At 32.4% G+C, this 21007-nt stretch overlaps 1 protein-coding gene across 2 annotated transcripts; it reads left to right on the forward strand.

Annotated features, from left to right (window-relative positions):
• The first annotated feature begins 532 nt into the window (after positions 1–532).
• LOC123718761 (transmembrane protein 198) lies at positions 533–14038 on the forward strand. 2 transcript variants are annotated; one of them, XM_045675536.1, is made up of 11 exons: positions 533–771; positions 924–983; positions 1388–1611; positions 1690–1800; positions 1900–2051; positions 3867–3939; positions 4511–4602; positions 5052–5196; positions 8867–9003; positions 10151–10332; positions 11204–14038. In XM_045675536.1, the coding sequence occupies exons 3-10, from the start codon at positions 1431–1433 to the stop codon at positions 10325–10327; spliced, it is 1068 nt and encodes a 355-aa protein (XP_045531492.1). In that variant the 5' UTR covers positions 533–771; positions 924–983; positions 1388–1430; the 3' UTR covers positions 10328–10332; positions 11204–14038. The 2 variants fall into 2 exon arrangements, with proteins under 2 accessions (XP_045531492.1, XP_045531491.1); XM_045675535.1 differs by having other exon boundaries at positions 536–771; positions 11029–14038.
• Positions 14039–21007: the final 6969 nt, after the last annotated feature.

The following is a 21007-nucleotide window of genomic DNA, read 5'->3' on the forward strand; positions in this document are numbered from 1 at the left end:
GATAAAAATAATATATTTTTGAATATAAAATGCAAATACGTTATTCATATTTTATTTGCCATCACTGTGATGGTAGGTAAATTATAACAAGAATCATTTTCACAGAAAAATAGTCGTATTTATTATGCCTTTGTTGATATTCTCAAACGTATTAATAGTAATGGTTGACGTAAAAATGGACTTTATCCTAGGACTCCTCTATTAAAGTAGAGCCTTATATTGGTAAAGTTTATATCATTAAAAGATTTATTTCTGCCTGCATAATGAAAATTTATAGCAAATTTACATTTAATCTAATCAAATTTAATAAATTGTTATTGTAGGCAACTGCAGCCATTTTATGTAACGAATCTATAGTGCATGCGAGTTTATTAATATTAAGATCAACGAGCAAACACTACTTCGGACCTAATTACTGATTGTACATTATGGCTCATTTGCAGTTAGAAGTAAGGGTATGATTCAGAAACGAGAATAAGCGCTAATACTGACTTTCTGTACGTTGACGTACAAGGGAAATAATTTATTTAATTTTGACATACGCGAATCCTCGTTCGCAGTAAATCTCGTTTTTAAATATTCTTAAGTAAAAGGATATCCTACATTTATCCTACCTTTGTTCATTACGTCGTGAATGAAATCTAAAATCTTCACTCAGTCGTTTCTTTTGTCTATAGTCATTCCTCAGTCTTTGCTCCTCACTCCAGTCCGTCACCCTGTAGAAACTCGAAATCTTTGTTACAAAAGTAGAAAATAGAAAAACAAACAGAGGTAATTTTCCTTGCAAGATCAATGGATTAGTATATTGTGCATTACTAAAACTAGATGTATATTACAAAAAACTACTTACATTGTGAATAATTGTATAATGATATTAGTGATTGTACTTAATATATTTTCGAAGTAATAATAATTATTTGCAGTGGATGCATCAGGGTACTTCACTTTACGATGAAAAAGCAAAGAACAGACATGCAATGATGGTGAGTACTACCTAAACAGTTTTATTTCCAAATCGGAATAAAATGTTGTAAGTATTTATGAAAAATGATTACATCTTCGGTACAATCACATCAAACGATTTTAGTAGAGTAATGTATGTAATATTTCATATCAATATTTTTATTGTATACTACAGATAATTTTATCATTGCTTTTTTCAATAACAATTTTTACTTTAATTTTAAGACTTTAAGACTTTTTTATATACTTTTTTGTTTATAATACAGAAAATCTTTACTATGTTGTTTAAATAATTTGTGTAACATAATAAAGTGAACTGAGGAAACATTGTTTATCATGTGTCTTTACTAATGCAATAAAAATGTATTAATTTATTAATTATTCAAAAAAATTATTTAATAAAAATATACATAATTTGTTTTAGAAATAGTGCCAACTTTTGTGTCTTATCTGGACAAAGTTGAAAGATGTCTTCAGTTGGGCAACTGGTACCACAAGTAACAAAAGGGCCGCCTAATACAACCTTTTCATTTAATGGCCCACACATAGAAGGTTCATTCTGTACCAACATAAATACTAATTATGATCCAGTTATAAGTGTCATATGTGCTATGTATATTGTTTTTGGAATAGTGTATTCCCTTTTTGGTAAGTTAAGTTTCTTTAATCATATACTAACTTTCTCTACATATCTATTATGTTTCCTTATTTTAATGTGCCTTTTAGGATACCGATGTTTTAAAGCAAGTATGTTCTTGACGGGGTTTACATTTGGTTCTGCCATAGTGTATCTTATATGTCTACAAGAATACTTGATGCCGCCATATGGAAATGTTGGTGAGTAATAATGATTTGATAAAATTTAAATACTTTATCATAGCACCCATCTTTAAACTAATCTTTGGACATGTATATGAATATTTAATTGTTGTGAAGGTGTTGCACTATGCGCTGGACTACTTTTTGGACTGATAACAATGCTTATTCAGTATGTTGGATTGTTTATGACTGGATTTCACACTGGATTATTGATTGCTATTGCTGGTCTTGCTGTATATGATCAGTTTCTGGACAGCAGACTCAATACGGTAAGTTTCTCCAATTGTACAATATTGAGCTTCATTAATAATGGTGTTGTTTATGGAACTTAAATTAACAATTATAATAAAAGTATTCAGTGACTGGTCTGTTAAAATTAGAAATCATCCCTAAATGTTAAAAATCAATTACCACTGTTAAACTAAACTAATATTTTTTTATATAGCTTATATGTCTTAAATAGTAACAATTTATAAAGTCCTTGCTATAATCTAAAACGGTCATTTAGTGGCTATGGAACACAAAAACGGTATTGTCACCAAAAATAAGTAATGTACACAATGTACACTGTAAACAATGTCACTCCTTTTTATTATTTACCACCCATCAATTCTTTACAGTTTAAAAGTACAAATTACTAGCCTACCTAAAGAGAAAAGTTATTATTAGATAATTGCAAAATTGTTCTGGTTGGGGTGTCTTATGTGATTGTACTAATTTGGCTGGCGCAGCATGTTTAAGTGAACTTGCTTCCGAAGAACGATGTTTATATTGGATAATCTTCCTTATTGGATATTATACCCAAGTAGAAGATTGATCGTTTCAGCTATTAGATAAGCTAATAGAATCAATTGAAGCGTAGCTGTAACTACATAACGTGTTGAATTGCACTGATACATGCACTAAGCATATCAGATATAGGATTGTAATTGGATATGATTGTCTTATAATCTTAACATTGTTCATATTGAGTTAGATAATAATTTTACGTATGTACAGAATAATATATAAGCTAACGTGTCTTTTACACCAATATTATTTAAATATTCTCTTACTATTAATCAATAATAATTATTATTTGGAATCATGAATCATATAGGAGTTTACCTATAATTAACAAATCTGAATACTGAATTTCTAAAGTATGTTGTAGACAAATTAGAACTCCCCCTGAGTTATTATTATTATATTTCGGTTTCTTGAAGTCTGTTAAAAAGAACACATGCTTAGCCGAGCTTCATTATTTATTATGTAATTTTTTTTTGTCTCATTTTGAACTTCGAGAGATTGTTTACTAAATTTTGTATCGAAAATATGCAATTTGTCTATATTAGAACAAGATATTGACAAGTTCACAGTATCGTTAGCAATTAAGCGAAATCCAATACGTACAAAATGAATTTTTACAAATTACTTTGAACAACCCACGTTAATGTAATTGCTTGTGTACTTTCTAGAAAAGATTATTAGAATTCAAAGAGAAAATTTAATCAAATTTCCACGAAGCCAATTCCAACTGTATTCAGCGAAAAGCTTTATTGAATTTCTCGATAGCTATAATTGATTTTTTTTTGTATTTATAACTTTATTGGTATCTAAAATATTCTTTGCTTGCGAAATGTTTTATTTCTGTTAATTTATTTGCTCGAGGTAGTCGTTTCTCATTGAATATAAAAGAAAAGTGAACTATAACTGATTTTAAAGAGATTCCTCCAAAAACTATCATTTCTTTTTGGCAGTGCTAGACATTAAAATGTTATGGGTGCGATTTTCAAATGGTAAATAATAATTAATACTTTTGGTGCTGAGCGAGTCATAGAAGCATCTTTATAAACGTAAGAGTTATTAATGAACACAATGTTTACATAATGTCGGCTAAACGCCATTAAATTGTATGAATTGTCTAAACGTTGCGAATTTTTTCACATTGCTTTTGCGATCTTCGTGGAATATGATTTTAATATTAATTTACTAATCGAATGCCCTTATAGAGGAGATAAACGACACCACACACTAAAAGCTTCAGGCTGTATTGTATAGATTAATTTTTAATGAAAAATACTAATAAAAATGATTTGTTACAGTATTGGCTATGTGTCGTCTCATTACTTTTGTCCGGAATATTTTTCGCCGTTATCAACTTGTACTGGAAGAAAGGTTAGTTAATTTAAGCGATTACTTGCTAAAATTTGCTGAATCATATATATATTTTTATTGGTTTTCCTTAAATACGATGAATTTAACGTAAGCTGATTCATGTATGACTAACACCTAGAAATTTCTTAAGAACATTAATTTTGAGAAATATTATTTTTAACACATGCAAAAATTATTGACGTCATATTTGCAAAATAGATAAAAAAAATTGTTGATGACGTGCCCAGGTTTTTGTCTCAAATAATAAAATGGTGAAAATAAACTTCTAATTTCAAAATAGTTTTATTTTATTGAAGTTATTATATCTCTTAAAAAGTCATAGAAAACCCCTTTGTTAAACATTAAAAATATATCTAGGGGAAGAGAATTTAAATCTGTCTTACTGAAGTCATTCCGAACTGCTTATAGAGATTGCTATAGATGTTTATTCATTAATACTCTCAAAACACTAAAAAAGATGTTTATTTATTTTGCAATTGATTGAGTTTGCTAATTTGATATTCAACTCTTTCTCGTATGTATAATGCCCTTTTGTTATACAAAATATATGGAAATTATTCTAAATTTTCAGTTTTAACTATCTTCGGAACTAGTGTGTATGGCGGCGCTGTCATCGCTACATCTCTGGATTATTATGTTGAAAGAATGGTTATGCTCAAATGGGTAAGTTATTTTTATTTATAAAATAAATAATAAAGATATTATTAACTCTAAAGTAATATATTTTTTTTAGTGAGGTGAGGGAAAATTCTTGTTTTATTAGGAAGTTATTGTTACGCTTGAAGTACAAATGCAATATTGAAGAGTTAATCTAATAAATAATTAAATTCTTGTTTTTGCTGTTTTTTATTACGTACTTTATTATACCTTAAAGTTAAAAAAACTCTTTTGAACATTACTACATTCTTCATATTAACGTTGATGAACGATTAAGTGACGTCCATTGGTTATGTTACGGTATCGTTCACGTTTCGATAATTTTAATTTACAGAATAAAGTCTTTCTATAGAAATTTTTGATAATATATATACATACTTTCACTAGAAACGACTACTGAAGTGTATGTAGTCATTGATCTGTGATTAAAAATAAAAAAAAAATATTTTTTCCAGCTGTGGGAGCGTGCAAAGCTGGAACCAACTGTGCCACCTCCTTGTACAATATCGTGGTTCACTTTAGCTGCTTGGCCGACTGTCGCCATTGTCGGTTTCACTGCACAATGTGCTCTCACAGGCACCGGAATATATCACGAACAGAGTAAGTATTTATTTTATAGAACAGGGGGCCCGCCCGTATGGCGAGAGGCTCAACTGATTTTAAGTACAGCCCATGGATACTTTCAAAGCCAGAGGGCTCGCTAGTAGTGCATTGCCGACCTTTTACGAATTTGTGCATTTTTTTCTTGAAGGACTAAGACTTATTGGTTCGAAAATATCTCGACGGGCAACTGGTTTTACAAAGCGCACGTGAAAAATGCCTTAAAAACACGTCGAGATGTTGTGGGTAGAATTTTATATTCTGTCTCGACGTTCGATGATCTTTATACAAGCATGCTGAATTATATTTATTAAAGTTTCTCTAATAGCCCATTTAATTATATAAAGTTTTTCATGATGTTGTTATATATACATATATAGGTATCTTATTTATTTATAAAGATGAGTTTTTTACTTTTGTATCATCTTTAAATGTGTCGTACTTATTTTTATTTTCACATATATACACTAAGAGTTCATTTCATTCTGACGACGTTACTAATATTGGTAATACCGGTATTTGTTCATTCGTATATGCTTACGACTGAGACATCATTTGGGTTATCGTTAACTGAATCAGTTGCCACCGTGATTTAACTATTTCACTTCGTATGCACTTCTTTACGAAGATGAAATTAAAATATTTGCCAAAATTATATTTCACGAGCAACAGATATTTTATTTAAGTATTGATATATAGAAGTTGCTGGCGATCGATTCGATCGATTGATTTTGTAATTTTTAAAAAGGAACCTCATGCATTACTTTTTGTAACTTGGAGACACGGGGTATAGCTATACGCCCGATGTAGAGTTTGCCCCATACCGCAATTACTTTAACGGTGCGTTAAATGGTTCACAGTCGCTGTACCCTACTCATTAAAAGTCCTTGGTGCTATCCCCTAACTACGTGGGTAACCCTGAAAATATTAGAAACATTGCTAATGAAAACTTTTTAATTTCAATTTTAGAACTCTTGTAGATTAATGTAGTATATTGCATTCATTTGTCATTTGTTTTTGTGAATTAAATTGAACCTAACGCGAGTAAATTTTCGGTGAATGATTTATTTTGACTTTCGTTGTGGGCTTACTCAACAACAAAGGTGTGACAGGCTGCGATTAGCATTTCTTAATGAAGCCCCATCTCGTGCCGCTATTTACAATTGGTGAGGGACGCTTAATAGAGGAATATAAGAGAGTGACCTATCAGCAGCTACGGGCAGGCCTAGGCATTTGTATAAGTTAAGTTAAAAAAAATATTACATTTAGGCGTCAGGAAGCTTTGTGCCAGATGGGTTCCCTATACTTTAACCGACGACCAGAAACACCTTCGCATGGACTGGTGTGACTCAAATGCTGTATTTGCCATCGTCATAGGTGATAAAAGTTGAATATATTGCTACGATCTCGAAACCAAAAGACAATCAGCTCAGTGGGTGTTTCCTTTCGAGGATCGGCCAACTTAGGTAAAGAAAGGAAGAAGTCCAGGCAAAAAGATGATTGCCTCATTCTTTGGTCGGAAAGCTCATTTCACGACAGTTGTGCTAGAAGATGGAAGGACAGTTACAGCAGACGGGGATGTCAATCGCTGTTTGCCTGTTGTCTTAGAAAAAAATCGACAGCAGGATCCTCCTTCACCACGACAATGCCTCAGCGCACTCCATAAAAAGGACTGTTGAATATTAGACTATGGCAGGTGTCGAGATAATGAGTCATCTGCCATACTGTCCTGACCTGGCGCCTTGCGATTTTCATAAATTCCCAAGAACTAGAAATAAAATTCTAGATATTCGCTTTAGGAGGCCTGAAGATGCGGTGAAAGCGTACGAAAATGCCATAGAAGATAGCCCTAAGGAAGAATGGACCCACTGTTTTTCTTAGTGGTTCCATCGAATGCGACGATGTGTAGAGAGGAACAGAGATTACTTCGAACAATAAAAGTATTGGCAACTTTCTACATGAAGCGTGTTTCATTTTCTAAACATTTTTAGTGTTACTAATACCTATTAGACTATCCCGTTTGACTTGTCAGTTTGTTTCATCGAGCGGTTGTTTCAACCTTTTGATTTCCTCTGCTGGACATAGGCCTCGCCCCTGATCTACCAGTACGACCGGTTTGCACCCAGGACATTCCCTCCACTCCTCAGCAAGTCATCTGTCCACCAAGTGGGAGGTCGTGAAACGCTTCGCCGACTGGTCCTCGTCGGTCCAATTCCAATATCCTCTGCCCATTGACATTTAAGCTTATACGCTCTTTTTGCTATGTCAGTGAATTTAATACTTCTACGGATCCCTACATTTCTAATTCAATGGCGTAGAGAAACACGGATCATAGCTCTCTCCATAGCTCGCTGAGCGACGCGAAACTTGTGTAAGAAACCCAGTCTGAGAGCCGTAAGTCATCACTGATAGGACGCACTGTTCGAACTTTAAGCATGTAGGGAGCGAAACCTAGTAAGCTTGGATCTACCTATTCATATATAAGGGCCATGGTTAACGTATTCATGCAATACCTCAAGAATTAAATTTCCCAATGTTACTGGAGTAAGCGCGACATAAATATTTTAAGACCTTTTTGTTTTGAGACTCTGAATGTCGACGAGCATTCGGTTGCGATCTTTCCGAGACTCAGCCATGATAACAATATCATCCGTGAATCGGATTCCTTTCAATGAGTTTGAAGGTTTCTTCCATTGTAGCTAGGTACGATCTGCCTCATCGAGCTTGCGTTCGAGATAGATTGTGACAATTCTCGAAAACAGCTTATTTACCTGGCTCAGTAGTCTCAATGGCTTAATGTTCTGTAGTTTTTCAAGCGTGTTTTATAGCCCTTTTTGATTAAAATAATTACTAAATTCCTGCTCTATGCAGTTTTAGGCACTGTACCTAGAAGCAAAGCGGATGTGTAGAGTCTCGAAAGCATTGTGATAGGCGGTATGTTTTCAGTGTAATGTCGGGTAAGTCGAGCTCGTGGATTGTTTATTGGACAGACCAGTCACAAAAGAGGTATAAAGCTCATTATATCTCTCAATCTTGTTTAATATGTACCTAGTCCATAGGTTTTGACTTGATGGCCAGACTAGTTAGAACAGACTTTGCCCTTTTGATTAATTTCGTCTCCTCGACAAATTCTGTATTAAATGCCTGCCTATTTTTTCCAATTTTATGTTCCCTTAGTCACCTTCTATGACATGAACGGGTAGAGATGGCTGAGTGCTATTCCTAGTCGGCACTTTAGGGCCGTTTTGTTTCATAAACATACTTTAGATCTAAAAATAAATTATTCATTTTTAATAATCTTGATACTTCATTGTATGTTTATTTTGAATGTACGAAGCATTGAAAATGCTGTTGTGACGATAATTTTTTGTGACAGCAGAGTTCTCTTTCACGAGTGAGTCTAGGGGTCTATATTCTAATTAGTATATCAAGTCACAATGTCGTCTTTAGCAATGTCAAGTATGTCACACTTATGTAGAATAACTGATTTAACACCTCTTGAAGCTCAGACTTTAGTTTTGGTTGACGTTCTAGAACGGACTTAATAGAGAGAGAGATCGAAAGAGAGAAGTGTTAATAAGTCACAATGTTTTAGCGTTTTAGCGATAAGGCAATTTATTTTAATGATGTAAGTTTCTTTTACTATTTTAAGTTAATTATATATTTACAGGCATAAGCGCACAAAAGCGTCTTCTCAAGGCACAGCCCGCTAGACCAGTCACACGTGAACAACGCGCAGAGATGAAACAGCGCAAATATCGTTACCTCTATCAGGTGCGGACTGCACACGGCGATGTCATTTCACAGGTAAAGATTTTGATTATGTGTATAATACGCATCGTAATATGAAACTGGTTGCGATGCCTAATACTATCGTCAGGTTTGTATGGGCAGGGAGAACATTGAGGCAAGCTTCTTAAACGTCAGGCGCGCTGCAATGTAATCACTCGTTAAATCAATCATTGAACTCATTGTTGTGAGACCAAAATATTATAATAAAAAGAAGATGCTTTGCGCTTATTATTACAAATTTACTATTAACGAATTATATTTAAATAGAAACCAAGAAGCATAATTTAATCTATTCGTGAATTACATTAAATTAACCTACTGTTTAGTGATATACATTTATTATTTATTTATTTACAAACATACATGGCCAAAGATCAACAAAAAATATTATAATACTGTTATAAAATTAGGCCACCTTCACAAAATCCACAGAAAACCTTTTGACATCCAATAACCTCTATATGTATACCTCTTCACAAAAAAAGTAGATAACTGTAAAGCTGCGAGAGTATCCGTAGAATGGGAGGTTGTTGACGCATACATTGTTACGAGACAATACTCGTAAGATTTATTTATTTATTTCCTATTTTTACAGTAACTAAACTAAAAACATAATATAAACATAACAAGTAAAAACTTAAAATCTAAACCATTTTATAACTGATTATAAATAATGCAATTCTTGTGAATTCAGCCCGAGTGCGAATAAAAACATCTCTAAGTTCGTACGCGCCCGAGCCACTGCCAGCAATTGCGCTTATCGCGCCGAGTGCGATTATTTGGCACACGAAGCCCCAGTCTCTCCAACATTTCCGCATTATATATTTTGCCTCTAATTACCTTTAAAAAATATAATGTGATAGTCAGGTCCCTCCTTACCTCTAACTTGTTGTATCCCATCATACCCAAGACAAACAAAGTTGGATACATTACTGGGTAAAGTGGGTACACTCCATACAACCTCATCTAATCTAAATGTATCTCGTAAATTTATTTTGAATTCGCTCCACCATTAGAGAATATTTCTTTTCTTGCAAAGTCCGTCCCGGCCCTTATGTCTAGCGCCCACAATGTCTAAAGGGCGTCACTAACACTACCTTATACTTTACAAGTCCAAACCTTAAGACTGGCTGGTTATATAATTTGACTATTTGTCTTTCAGTCATACGTACAAGCATTGCAAAAGAAGGCTCAATGTGGTATTTGGACGGGTAGCGCTGGTGGCGAATGTAGTACGCTGCAAAGTGATTCTACACACCTTACAGTATTGGCTGGCTCGGAACAAGCCCCGCCCACTGATTCTGACGATGATCTGGAACAGATTCGAGCGGCCCACTAGATTTGGTAAGTATTAAGCGCAAAAACATGTATATAATATTGTACTTGTATATATGTACTTTTGTGATCTATTTACCACAATTATTTAGACCATTGTGATTTTAGTATTGTCTTTTGTTAAAATAGCTTTTACACATTAAGAAAAGCACTTTTTGAACGGATTAAAGCTATGTATTATTATTAAAACTTATAATTATCTTATATTGTATTTTTCCCGACGTTTCGCGTGCTTTTTAGCGTGCGTGGTCACGGTGACTGAAGACAAAGGGTGTTAAATGTCAAAAGTATCACAGCTGCAGAGAAAGTTGTTTTATCTGTATTTCGGGGCAATAAATTAGTATTTCGCGAAACGTCGGGAAAAAAATTCAAATTTAGAATTATGTAAATAATTATAAGTTTTAATAATAATACATAGCTTTAATCCGTTCACAAAGTGTTTTTCCTATTGTGAATTTCTTTCTTTTTCTCTCAAGGTAAGATAGCTAATTAGTTCTAAATCCCGCCTATGGACACCTACAAGTCCAGTTTGCAAGTGCGTTGCCGGCCTTGATATATGGCACGACATTTTTTTTATTTCAAACTAGATCAAGATACTAAGAGATCGATCATGAGATTTATGTACACTTTGTAAGTGCTTCTTGGCTATACATTTTATGTATTATATGGAATGTCTTTTTTTTTAGTTCAAGTTATTTCTTTCAGGTAACTCACAGACGATCTCCACATGAATTTATTTTTCTTATTCCAGTATTATTTTAGTGAATTTCAAACGTATATATGATATTAGTATTCTCCTATATGAATTTATTATTTAAGTAATGTGATAATGTATATATTAGGTTTTTAATTTATTTATGCCTCAATTTTATTTTTACAGTCATCATTTTTGACTAAGTTCTTTCGACTCTCGAAAACAATTTAAGTGCTGATCAACTTCTTGAATCTGCGGGAATAGAACTTCGTAGTAACAATTTTTGTTATGTTGGTAATATTGTTACGATATTATAGTTTGACTCGATACTAAATATTTTAAAAAATCTTATGTGATTTATTTTAATGACGCGTGGAAATATTAGTTTAATTTCTTAGACTTCACTAGATTATTCTAGTAATATATATACTACGTAATTGTCGACTTTCGTGTAAAAATAAGGCTCGTTTCTAAAGGTTTTATTCGCCAAACTATGCTAACTTTTCGACCGCCTAAATAATATTTAATTAATCTAAACAATAGTTCAAGACATTTTTATTGTTAGAACAAAGATTAAAATACAATATTTGGTTAACACTGCCAATAGAATAACGAAGTATAAATAAGGATTTGGCCTTGAAAAATGTTCAATGTTTTCAAATTCATACCTGTATTTTACAGACGATTTTTTTGATAATTTATTGCCTTTATTGCAATTCTTTTTATGTATATAGACTTAGAATCAGTTTATTAAAGCATAAACTTCGCAAATTTGCATTCTAAATTAATTGAATGATGATATGATTTGGAAGACGTTGATGGTAGGAATCAAGAGTCGAGAGGCGAATTATGACTTCCGTATGTCACAATTCAATATACTTTTTATATTTTGACAAACAGGAGTAATTTTAGTTTGTTTTAATTTATCTTATTATCGGGACCTTAATTTATTCACATATATCGTTAAGTAAACTCGCGAGAGGACAGGTGTAGCCATTTATCCAATAATATTACTAGTATTTGTAGACGAGGGGGGTCCCGCCATCTTGCGAGTCTTGCTTCTACGCTTTTGTTGCAGTACAAGAGTATATAGAGCGTCCAAATTTTATCCATTTCGTCAGAAGCTTTGTTAAATATGATTGTTCATTATGTGTTGTAAATTTTGAGATATGTAACCGTACATTTTTTCTGGTGTTGTGATTGTGGATTTGATTGAGCCTAGCTCGTATTTTCAGTTTAAGTTCACAATGGGTAACCTTGATTAAAGTCATCACTGTTAAATAATACACTTGTAAGGAAATTTAATCCTTTGGCTATACTAAAAAATATTAAGCATTGCTGTACAATCAGCAATTTACATACTATCAAAGTTACCCTATTGTAAGAGCATTATGTGAAAGAATAAGAATTTCTTGCCTCATTTTGTATTTAGGTATTTCTTTTTATTAAATGCAGCACAATATGATTGTGATTGACGACCTTGTGAAGGGTATAGTGTAGTAATAACAATAAAATTTTACGTAATGTAAGAGAACGCTCTATTTTTCATGTTTAGCGTAACTCAGAGGTTTGCTGGTTTTCATATTTTTTCTAAATGGAAATATCGGATTTATACTAAATATGGATTCCAGAATATTTTCGATGCTTAGCATATTTTATTACAATGTTACATACGCCGCTCAAACTGAGAGAATCACTGGCTTCTTAGTGATATGTTTATTTTTGGCCAAAGTTTATTTTAGTTATTATTGGGCTAAGAGCACAATTGCTTTAATTTAAGAATGTATTTACTATTTTCGCTTATTACACTTGAATATAAACGCTTCTTAAACATTCCTTTATACACGAATATATTGTTATGTATGCAGTATGACCCTAGTCTATGTCAATGGTAAGTCGGTTAAATTAAGGTGTAATATAATGCATAATAATTCGTATGTTAAGCATAGATTAGTAGTTTTTGTCTATGTTCATCCAGTTCCATATAATCGCTCAATATCTAGTCCTACTGATTTATTAAATCTTAGAAACATAATACTTTATCTATTCAGCCAATTATATTTGTCATAATATAACTTATTTTGTTAACAATTCAAAGTGTTTAGAAGAATATGTTTTTGAATTAATTTCTTGACAATTAATCGGGCTAAACAATATGTATGCTGACTTATGTATATACATTTATAAACGTCAGTAAATTTATTCTAAATGTATATTTACGCCCAGTTCTCAAAGCCGAAGAACGGACGACAGGAACTGGCACTAACTCTTTTTAATAAACAATTTTTTTACAAAATGTTTGAATGTAGGTACTAGGACCTTTATCTCGTAGCATGAGATGAGGTCAAGCAAACTTTGCCCAACTAAAAGGCATGCCAAATTAATTTTTTTTTTAAATATTGGTAACAATGGATTGTTGGCATCTATGTCACCGGTTATGTCTCTGGCTTAAACAACGCTATTAAAGTTCAAAAATTAGTAAATTTACCGGTTTTTTCAGTACATTAAAACAAAATCGGGTTTTAGACGATGTCTTGTAAGTTTGTACAGAAATTGTATTTATTTTTTTAAGATATTGGCACATTTCATGAGCGCTTTGATTGTAGGGTAGTCCCAATATAGTAAAGTAAGGTAGAACTGTATCTGTTTTAGTTTTACATTAACGGATTTTTTTAAACATTATTCTTAATATTCTCTTTCTAGAGAAATTTTGATGACATTTTTGGTTTATTTTCAAACAGAGAATGTTTAAGATTTACGAATTGTTTTTTTTTTAATTTGAATTTTTTGTTTAAGACATGTGTTCACGACAGCGTCTGTCAGGTCCGCTAGTAACAGTAAATTTGTACTAATCGCATAGTAGGGCCATGCATCATATTTTCTACACTGTTCACTTCGGCTTTCCGGCATATGTGGACTAGACTACATCTCAGCGATCATGAATTCTTTTTCATTATTTTCCTTGGTTTGCATATTTGCCTTGGTTCTATGTATATTAAATTATAATGCACATTCACACAAGTTTATTTAAATAAGGTGATTTTATTTTATGTTATACATTATTTGTTGTATTTTTTTTTGCAAATTTAATATAGTTTTATTTTATTTTTTCGTTTTATTTCGTTACGTTATCCTTCGTAATCCGTTAGGATAGGTTAGATTACAATGCGTTAAGTATATTCATACAAAAGAGATTGTGGGTTTGATTCCGATAAATTAAGCCATTTTTTACTTATTTATTAATAGTTGTTCAAAATTTCAGGTTTTATAAAATATACAGTTGTTAATTCAGTAAAGTTCGATCTAGATATAAGATTATAGTCACTGCCAAGGTAATTATTATAATCTTAAAACTCTTTTCGTGATAGAGGAACCGTCTTTTTTTTAAGTAGACGTCTTGAAATTTGTATTGATTTTTACTATTTCGCCAACCGGGCATTGACCAAATTCACTTGATTGGATGTAATTTAAATTAGTGTAGATTTGTGTTTTAATATATTGTAGGACTTGCAGCCGCCAGAGTCATCCCTAGAGCTAATGGTCACAATTCGATAGATGAACATTTATTTACGCTTATGGTAAAACCTTTTCAGCTTACAATGTGCGTAAGCGTAAAAGATTTCACACTACCTTTGCTTCCATAATGTGCTAGCTAAGATGCACCGTTGTGGTATAAACCAGACCTTCTCTACCATTAGAGCCTATGGACTACTCTGCGGCTGCCAATGTCCTTTTTGTATATATTAGTTATTATTGGCATTCACCAGTGCACAGTGATGTAATTCACTTCGAACGATAATGATGTAGCATGCAATTGCTTCATCATATACATGTATTTAAATAATATTAATGTCGCTTTATGTAGGACTTGTGTATTCCATTTAATATGTAGAAACTGCATAGGTATGTTACTGTTAGAAGCAATCCAAGTTTCAAGCAAGTACGTTAGATGCGTCGTGAAAGCGACTATGCTGGTCTGTTGTTCAGTCGTTGAAGCTCATATTTAAAATGCTAAAATTGGTTTGAATTTTTACCAATATCCTAGATTCTTGCTTTTTAAAAACGCTGTTTTATATGTCATCATCAATAATAATGATTACAAAAGATAATGCATTTATATATCTGTATTCTTAGCACAAACAATTTAGTGTCATTCAATTTTCAATAAATAGTACTACTAGTATCAACTAATATGAACTTCATGGTTGACCTTTAGCTGTAAATACAGAGCTGCTTAAGTCGTTAATACAATAAATATCAATTCATGTATACGTATTATTAGTGCTAAGAGTACAGGCTATTGTATTTAATAACTAGTATCCAATATATCTAACCAATGATTGTTCAAAACAATGACTAGTTTCCGACTAATATATTAAGCTTACAAATAATATAACATCAATCACTATGCCAAGCTGAAAAGGTAACACACAGATGCGATATAGAGCGAATATATAAAGCTATGATTCTTATATTTGGCTTAAACATATCATTTTCAGCTTGATTTACTGATCCATTAGCATAGTAAATAATAATTTCTTAGTTACGAAAAGATTAGATGTTAAATTGTTAGAAATAATTTGGAGTAGTGAAAGCGAATTGTTTAGATTTAATGCATATTTTTATATAAATTAGGAATAAATGTCTATTTTGTGGAGTTTGGGCTTGGGGTGTGTGTAGGAAGGTCAGAAATTAGTGAGTGCGACACAACGTTTATAATATTGTAGCATTTTTCAAGAGATTCGTATGTACACGAAGATTGATGTTTGGATTATTAAAGAATACGATTTTTAAGTTACGTAATAATAGTCCATAAGGTTATTGTATATTTTCCAAAATTATGGTCGTATTAATCGGGCGCGCGGTGTGTAAATAGCGGCCGTGTTTTTGCCTTCCTTACACAAACATTCGTTATATAAACGATTGAAAAAGTGGGCTGTCAATTTAACTTGTACCTATGTGTTGTTGGAATTAGATAATGTTGGATGTCATGATTTATATAGATAGCCTGGCCATCGTGTGCTTTCCTTCACAAATTTTACGGAAGCTTCACATATCGACGGAAACCTTTTTGAATTACGTACTTAAGTAATTGTCCGTTAATTTAATTAATTAAAAACAGTAAAGGTTTAAAAGTAAGTGTTTGAAAGTTTCGTAGGTAAATAATAGCGACAGTTATTCGAAATCGGATTTTTTTAAAATTTACATTACTTCCTGTATCCGTAGTACATAAAACTACGTATTCTACTTCCCTTAGCTATTACTATAAGAAAATATTCTTCGTGTAGAGCTCACATTTTTTTAAACCATACCCACAAAGCACTTCAGAACTATTCATACAAAAATGTATGATTATCTTTGTGCTGTTTTTAATTAGATTGTATATATTTCGTGGTAAGGATGCTGGACACTGTCTCCTAACTGACAATTTTGACGATACATGTATTTTATATTTGTAATAGGAAACATGATGTAGAAATGTATCTTTTAAGTGCCAGAATGTCGGCAAAACTTTAAGCTTCACAATAAAAAAAAACCTAACTTAATTGCTGTGTATGGTCTTCAGTTTCATGTTTTGGGAATATGCTTCCACTTATTAAAAAATATAGAAGTGATCGCTTAGCGCCACGTCCTTTGAAAAATGACATACAAGCTGGATAAAATAATACAAAATATTTTTGTAGACTTTGTCATAGCTTACTGGCATACGTAATTATCAGAATTATATAATTATTTGACTTCGTCAAAGAAGCCATGAAGATCGAATAAATTATGTCCAATATTTGATTAAGAAAATTCTTGAAATTTAAATTAATAAGGTATTCTAGATGCATATTCCCTTATAACACCGTTATTGTGTATTTATTTTAGCGCTTTGATGTATGTTTGTCCCTAGTGACAAAACTAGTATTAATATGATACCGGCCAAAGTTTGTTACAAAAATTGTTTCATATTAAAATTCTAAATTGAGAACGTTTTCCTGTTATTATTAATAATAGACAGTAGCCAAATAATTGCATTTGCGTTTGTATTTTGGTCATGTAAAAAAATACGTAATAATTGTATCTTTTATGTCTTATTATGTATTTAAACTTTCAAAGTTTGGTCTATTGAATGATCACGGTATAAAGTGGTAACATAAACATAATTACACCCATTATTTGTAGATATGGGATTAATGGTAAGCTTAAATGTTATTTTATAGTATTATATGTATCTTTCAGTAAAAGTAAAATACATTATGAACGATGTTTCATTTCATATCTGTCGTAAGTAGGAAGTGATGAATTATTAATATGAAATTCTGGATACAAGCCCACGTTTTAAGCAAAATCTGATGGAGATACTGGTAACTTATACAGACCAGACTGTCTTAGAAAACGCGTAAATTACGTAAATATAATATTACGTAAAAAAAAATCAAAACACGGAGAAAGATAGATACAGCATGTGGTATACAAATGTGTCTGCCCCGTGCCTGATAAAATCCGAGTTAATGACGCTTCCTTTCAAACTGATTTTAATGAACAACGAAACAAAACAATATCAATACGAACCTATTGACTTTTTCTCTCGACCAACGAGCTAAGAAACAAACGTAATTATTTAGAAGAAAGAAAAACAATTTAAGCTGACAGAAAGTCACTGAAAAGCGAAACGTATTCAAATATCTAAAATTGTTGACAAATTAAGTTCCACATCGTCCCTTACCACTTGAGAACGAAATTATTCCTACTTAGAAACCAAATCATTACATCTACACAGAATATATGCAGCCTTATAAACGAATAAGGTTGAAATTTGTGCGATATTTTAGATGGAAGTGTTGTGTTAAATTGTATTGATCGTGAAGGGACAGAGAGGCTCGTTTTACTAGTTACTCAATTAGGCCCTTTGTATTTATCAGAGTTTGTGTAATGCTAGACGGGGATGCAAATACATATACAGGAGTGTTGGAATGAGATAAAGTGTAGTAATTTGAGTTCTCTTCGTAATACGTTCCTATTTTTGCAGCGGGAAATGCGTTTTGAATTTTCATGTTCTATAGATAATGTGATTGACAATACTCTAAAGGTATTTATAAACAGACAGAAGTTTGGCTGTGACTACGTATTAATTTTGATTTACCCATTTTAATCCTGTATTTTAGTGATAGAAATAAAACGGGATTTTATAATTATTTTTCGCCTACATTACGTTAGTTATTCTCTGTGGTACGACTCTTAATTTCGTTAAGTGTTAACTCTAAGGACCATGGAGTTTTTATAGCAAAATAACCGTTGTTAATAAATTAAGACAACATTTGGACATATGAAACTCACTACTAATGCTGTCAGATGAGCACAATGAGGAAGAAATAAGCAGTGGCGGATTAAAACATTTGCGCCCCATTTGACATCTGCATTTCGATACCTTACACGGACAAAAAACGATGGACGAAAATATTTAAGACTTAAAAATGATTTTTTGTTAAAAAAATTATCATATCTTATGAAAAATTAAGAACTGATTACATTCTAATCGGTGTACGGTGTTGGTATGTTATAAAAATTATGTATACAACCCAGTAAACACTTTTAATAAGAAATTGGAATTATCTGAGGTGACTTTTGTTTTGGCAAAAATTATTTGCCAGTTTGTACAGATACCGGCAAATTTCTTGAGCATTAAATAAAGGAGTGGGGGAAAGTTTGTGCATCGTACACATACGAGCAAAAAAAGTGTCTAACTATTTTATTTAACTGTAGAATATTTTTACGTAGATAACTTTAAAAAATAGTTAGTTTAATTTTTTGTAGATTGTGAGTGTATTTCAGATATTATGAGTTGCTAAATATAATTTTTACTACCTTCTAAAATGTGATAACAAAAAATGAAAATCGGCCAAGTGCGATTCAAGCCATACCAGGAAAAAATTAAAGAATATTTTGATTTATGTATTTATTAATAATACATCCCAGCCTATACATGTCCCACTGCTGGGCACAGCCCTCCTCTCAGAACAAAAGGGCTTGGGCCATAGTTCCCATGAAGGTCCAGTGCGGATTGGAACTTCACACACAGCATTGAATTGCTTCGCATGTTGGTGCAGGTGTCCTCACTATGTTTTCCTTCACCGCAAAGCTCGTGATCAATTTCAAATCGTATTAATAATGTTAGTGGTAAAATATATAAATAATTTAATCATTATCTAAAAAAAAAATCCTTCTATTTGGCTTTTTTTAAATTAATAACACTACACCCCTGCCATAGTGTCCAGGGACTTTTTATCTCACATTTTTTTCCAAAATAAAAACAAGATACATTTTATTAATTTCACTAGTTCGCGAATGGCAGGCTACGCGTCGCAAATACGCCCCGCCCCGGCTGCGTCGGTAATATTTTAATATTCATGGGCGAGCCGGGGGCAATTCTACATTTGGTCATTAGCAGAGCTAATGATTGTTCTAGGTTCAGGGGCGATACATTTATCATGATACTCATCAACATTACTATCTGTTTTATCATCATCATCACCCTCGCACTCACTCTCATCGTCACCATAAATAACGAATTGGTCGCTAACTAAATCTTCCACATGATCACTTTTCATGCCCGCCAGTGTATTTAGAAAGCAAAGGACGCGGGACACAAACGTCAACTGATTTCCAAATTCCGATCCAATTTCCAAACCAATAAAATAAATCTAATAACACACTTCCTAACTTTTTTACATGGCTGACGCACAAACCGTGCAGGCCAAGAAAGGGAAAAAAAAGTCAACTGACAAACTGTATAACTTTATTTATAACAAGTAAACGTTAACACAAATTTCCTCATACTACAGCTATGAAACACAAATTTCTGACGGCATATGACAACTAAGTTAAAATACCAATGTCGTTTTTAGTATTTTTATAATTTATGTTTCCCGTTTTAACCTTCAGCGAACTTCAGCAGATATTTCAAGATCATGTTCCAACTCATTATAGTTTTACTTCACTCCTCAGCACCTCACAAGGATTCCACTAGTTCTTTCCAATACATTTTGCAGTGTCCTCTATCCTTCTCGTTCTCCTAATGTAAAAATTTCTAATAGTTCGTTATATCTCTAATAAGTAGTCAATAAATTACGGGACATATAAAATCTAATCTTATTCATATTTTCTATACAGCAAACGAAAAAGAGTGAGACAACTTAGATAGATAGACCAAATTAAAGAAACAGCAGGGTCAAAGGGAAGGAGTTGAAGAAGATACCTAAAAGAAGATTGTAATAGAAACGTGTATAAATGTAAAATGTATCTGAATTAAAAACTATTATTGTTAATATTAGTTTTATTTAATACTGGTGTTCAGTTGTACTAGGGACAGCCCTATTTAGAACTGCGACACGTAGTTTGAAGTACTTGGAGTTGTTTAAAAACACGCGGACAAACACACAGACATGACATCCTGTTACTTCCCACGTTGCATTCCCAGAGTGCACTGCACATTCTTCTACTGTATCTTTCTGCGTTATATTCAATTAACATAAAGAAATGTTGTTATCGTTCTTTACACTTTATTCCGGTGCGTATAAAGACTACTTTTTTAATATTCACTTTTGTCAGTCAAAGTTTAGTTTGGCCGAGCACTACTTTCCTCCCTGTAAATAAATGTCATATAGCCCCAGTATGTACTGTATAAATGATTGGTTTACAGTGGCCACATTTCCCCGAAAGTTGGTTGGCGGAGAGTGAAGTTATAAATAATACAAAATGGGCCAGTTCACAAGTAAAAGATTGGAGCGGTGAGTGACTACGTGAGAGATAATACAAAAAAATCGTTTTTATTACCAACAGATCTCATATTTACTGATACATAGATATTGAACTAGTACTGTATACAGGCAGTTGAAATACATGTTAATACACTTTTTAAATTTATTTAGCAAATTTGCTGTGTCGCAACGGAGGCAAATGTATTATTGTATCCTCATAATTGATTAAACTCAAAATCAAAATAAC

Source organism: Pieris brassicae, chromosome Z (genome assembly GCF_905147105.1).
Source record: "Pieris brassicae chromosome Z, ilPieBrab1.1, whole genome shotgun sequence".
NCBI classification, from domain to species: Eukaryota; Metazoa; Arthropoda; class Insecta; order Lepidoptera; family Pieridae; genus Pieris; species Pieris brassicae.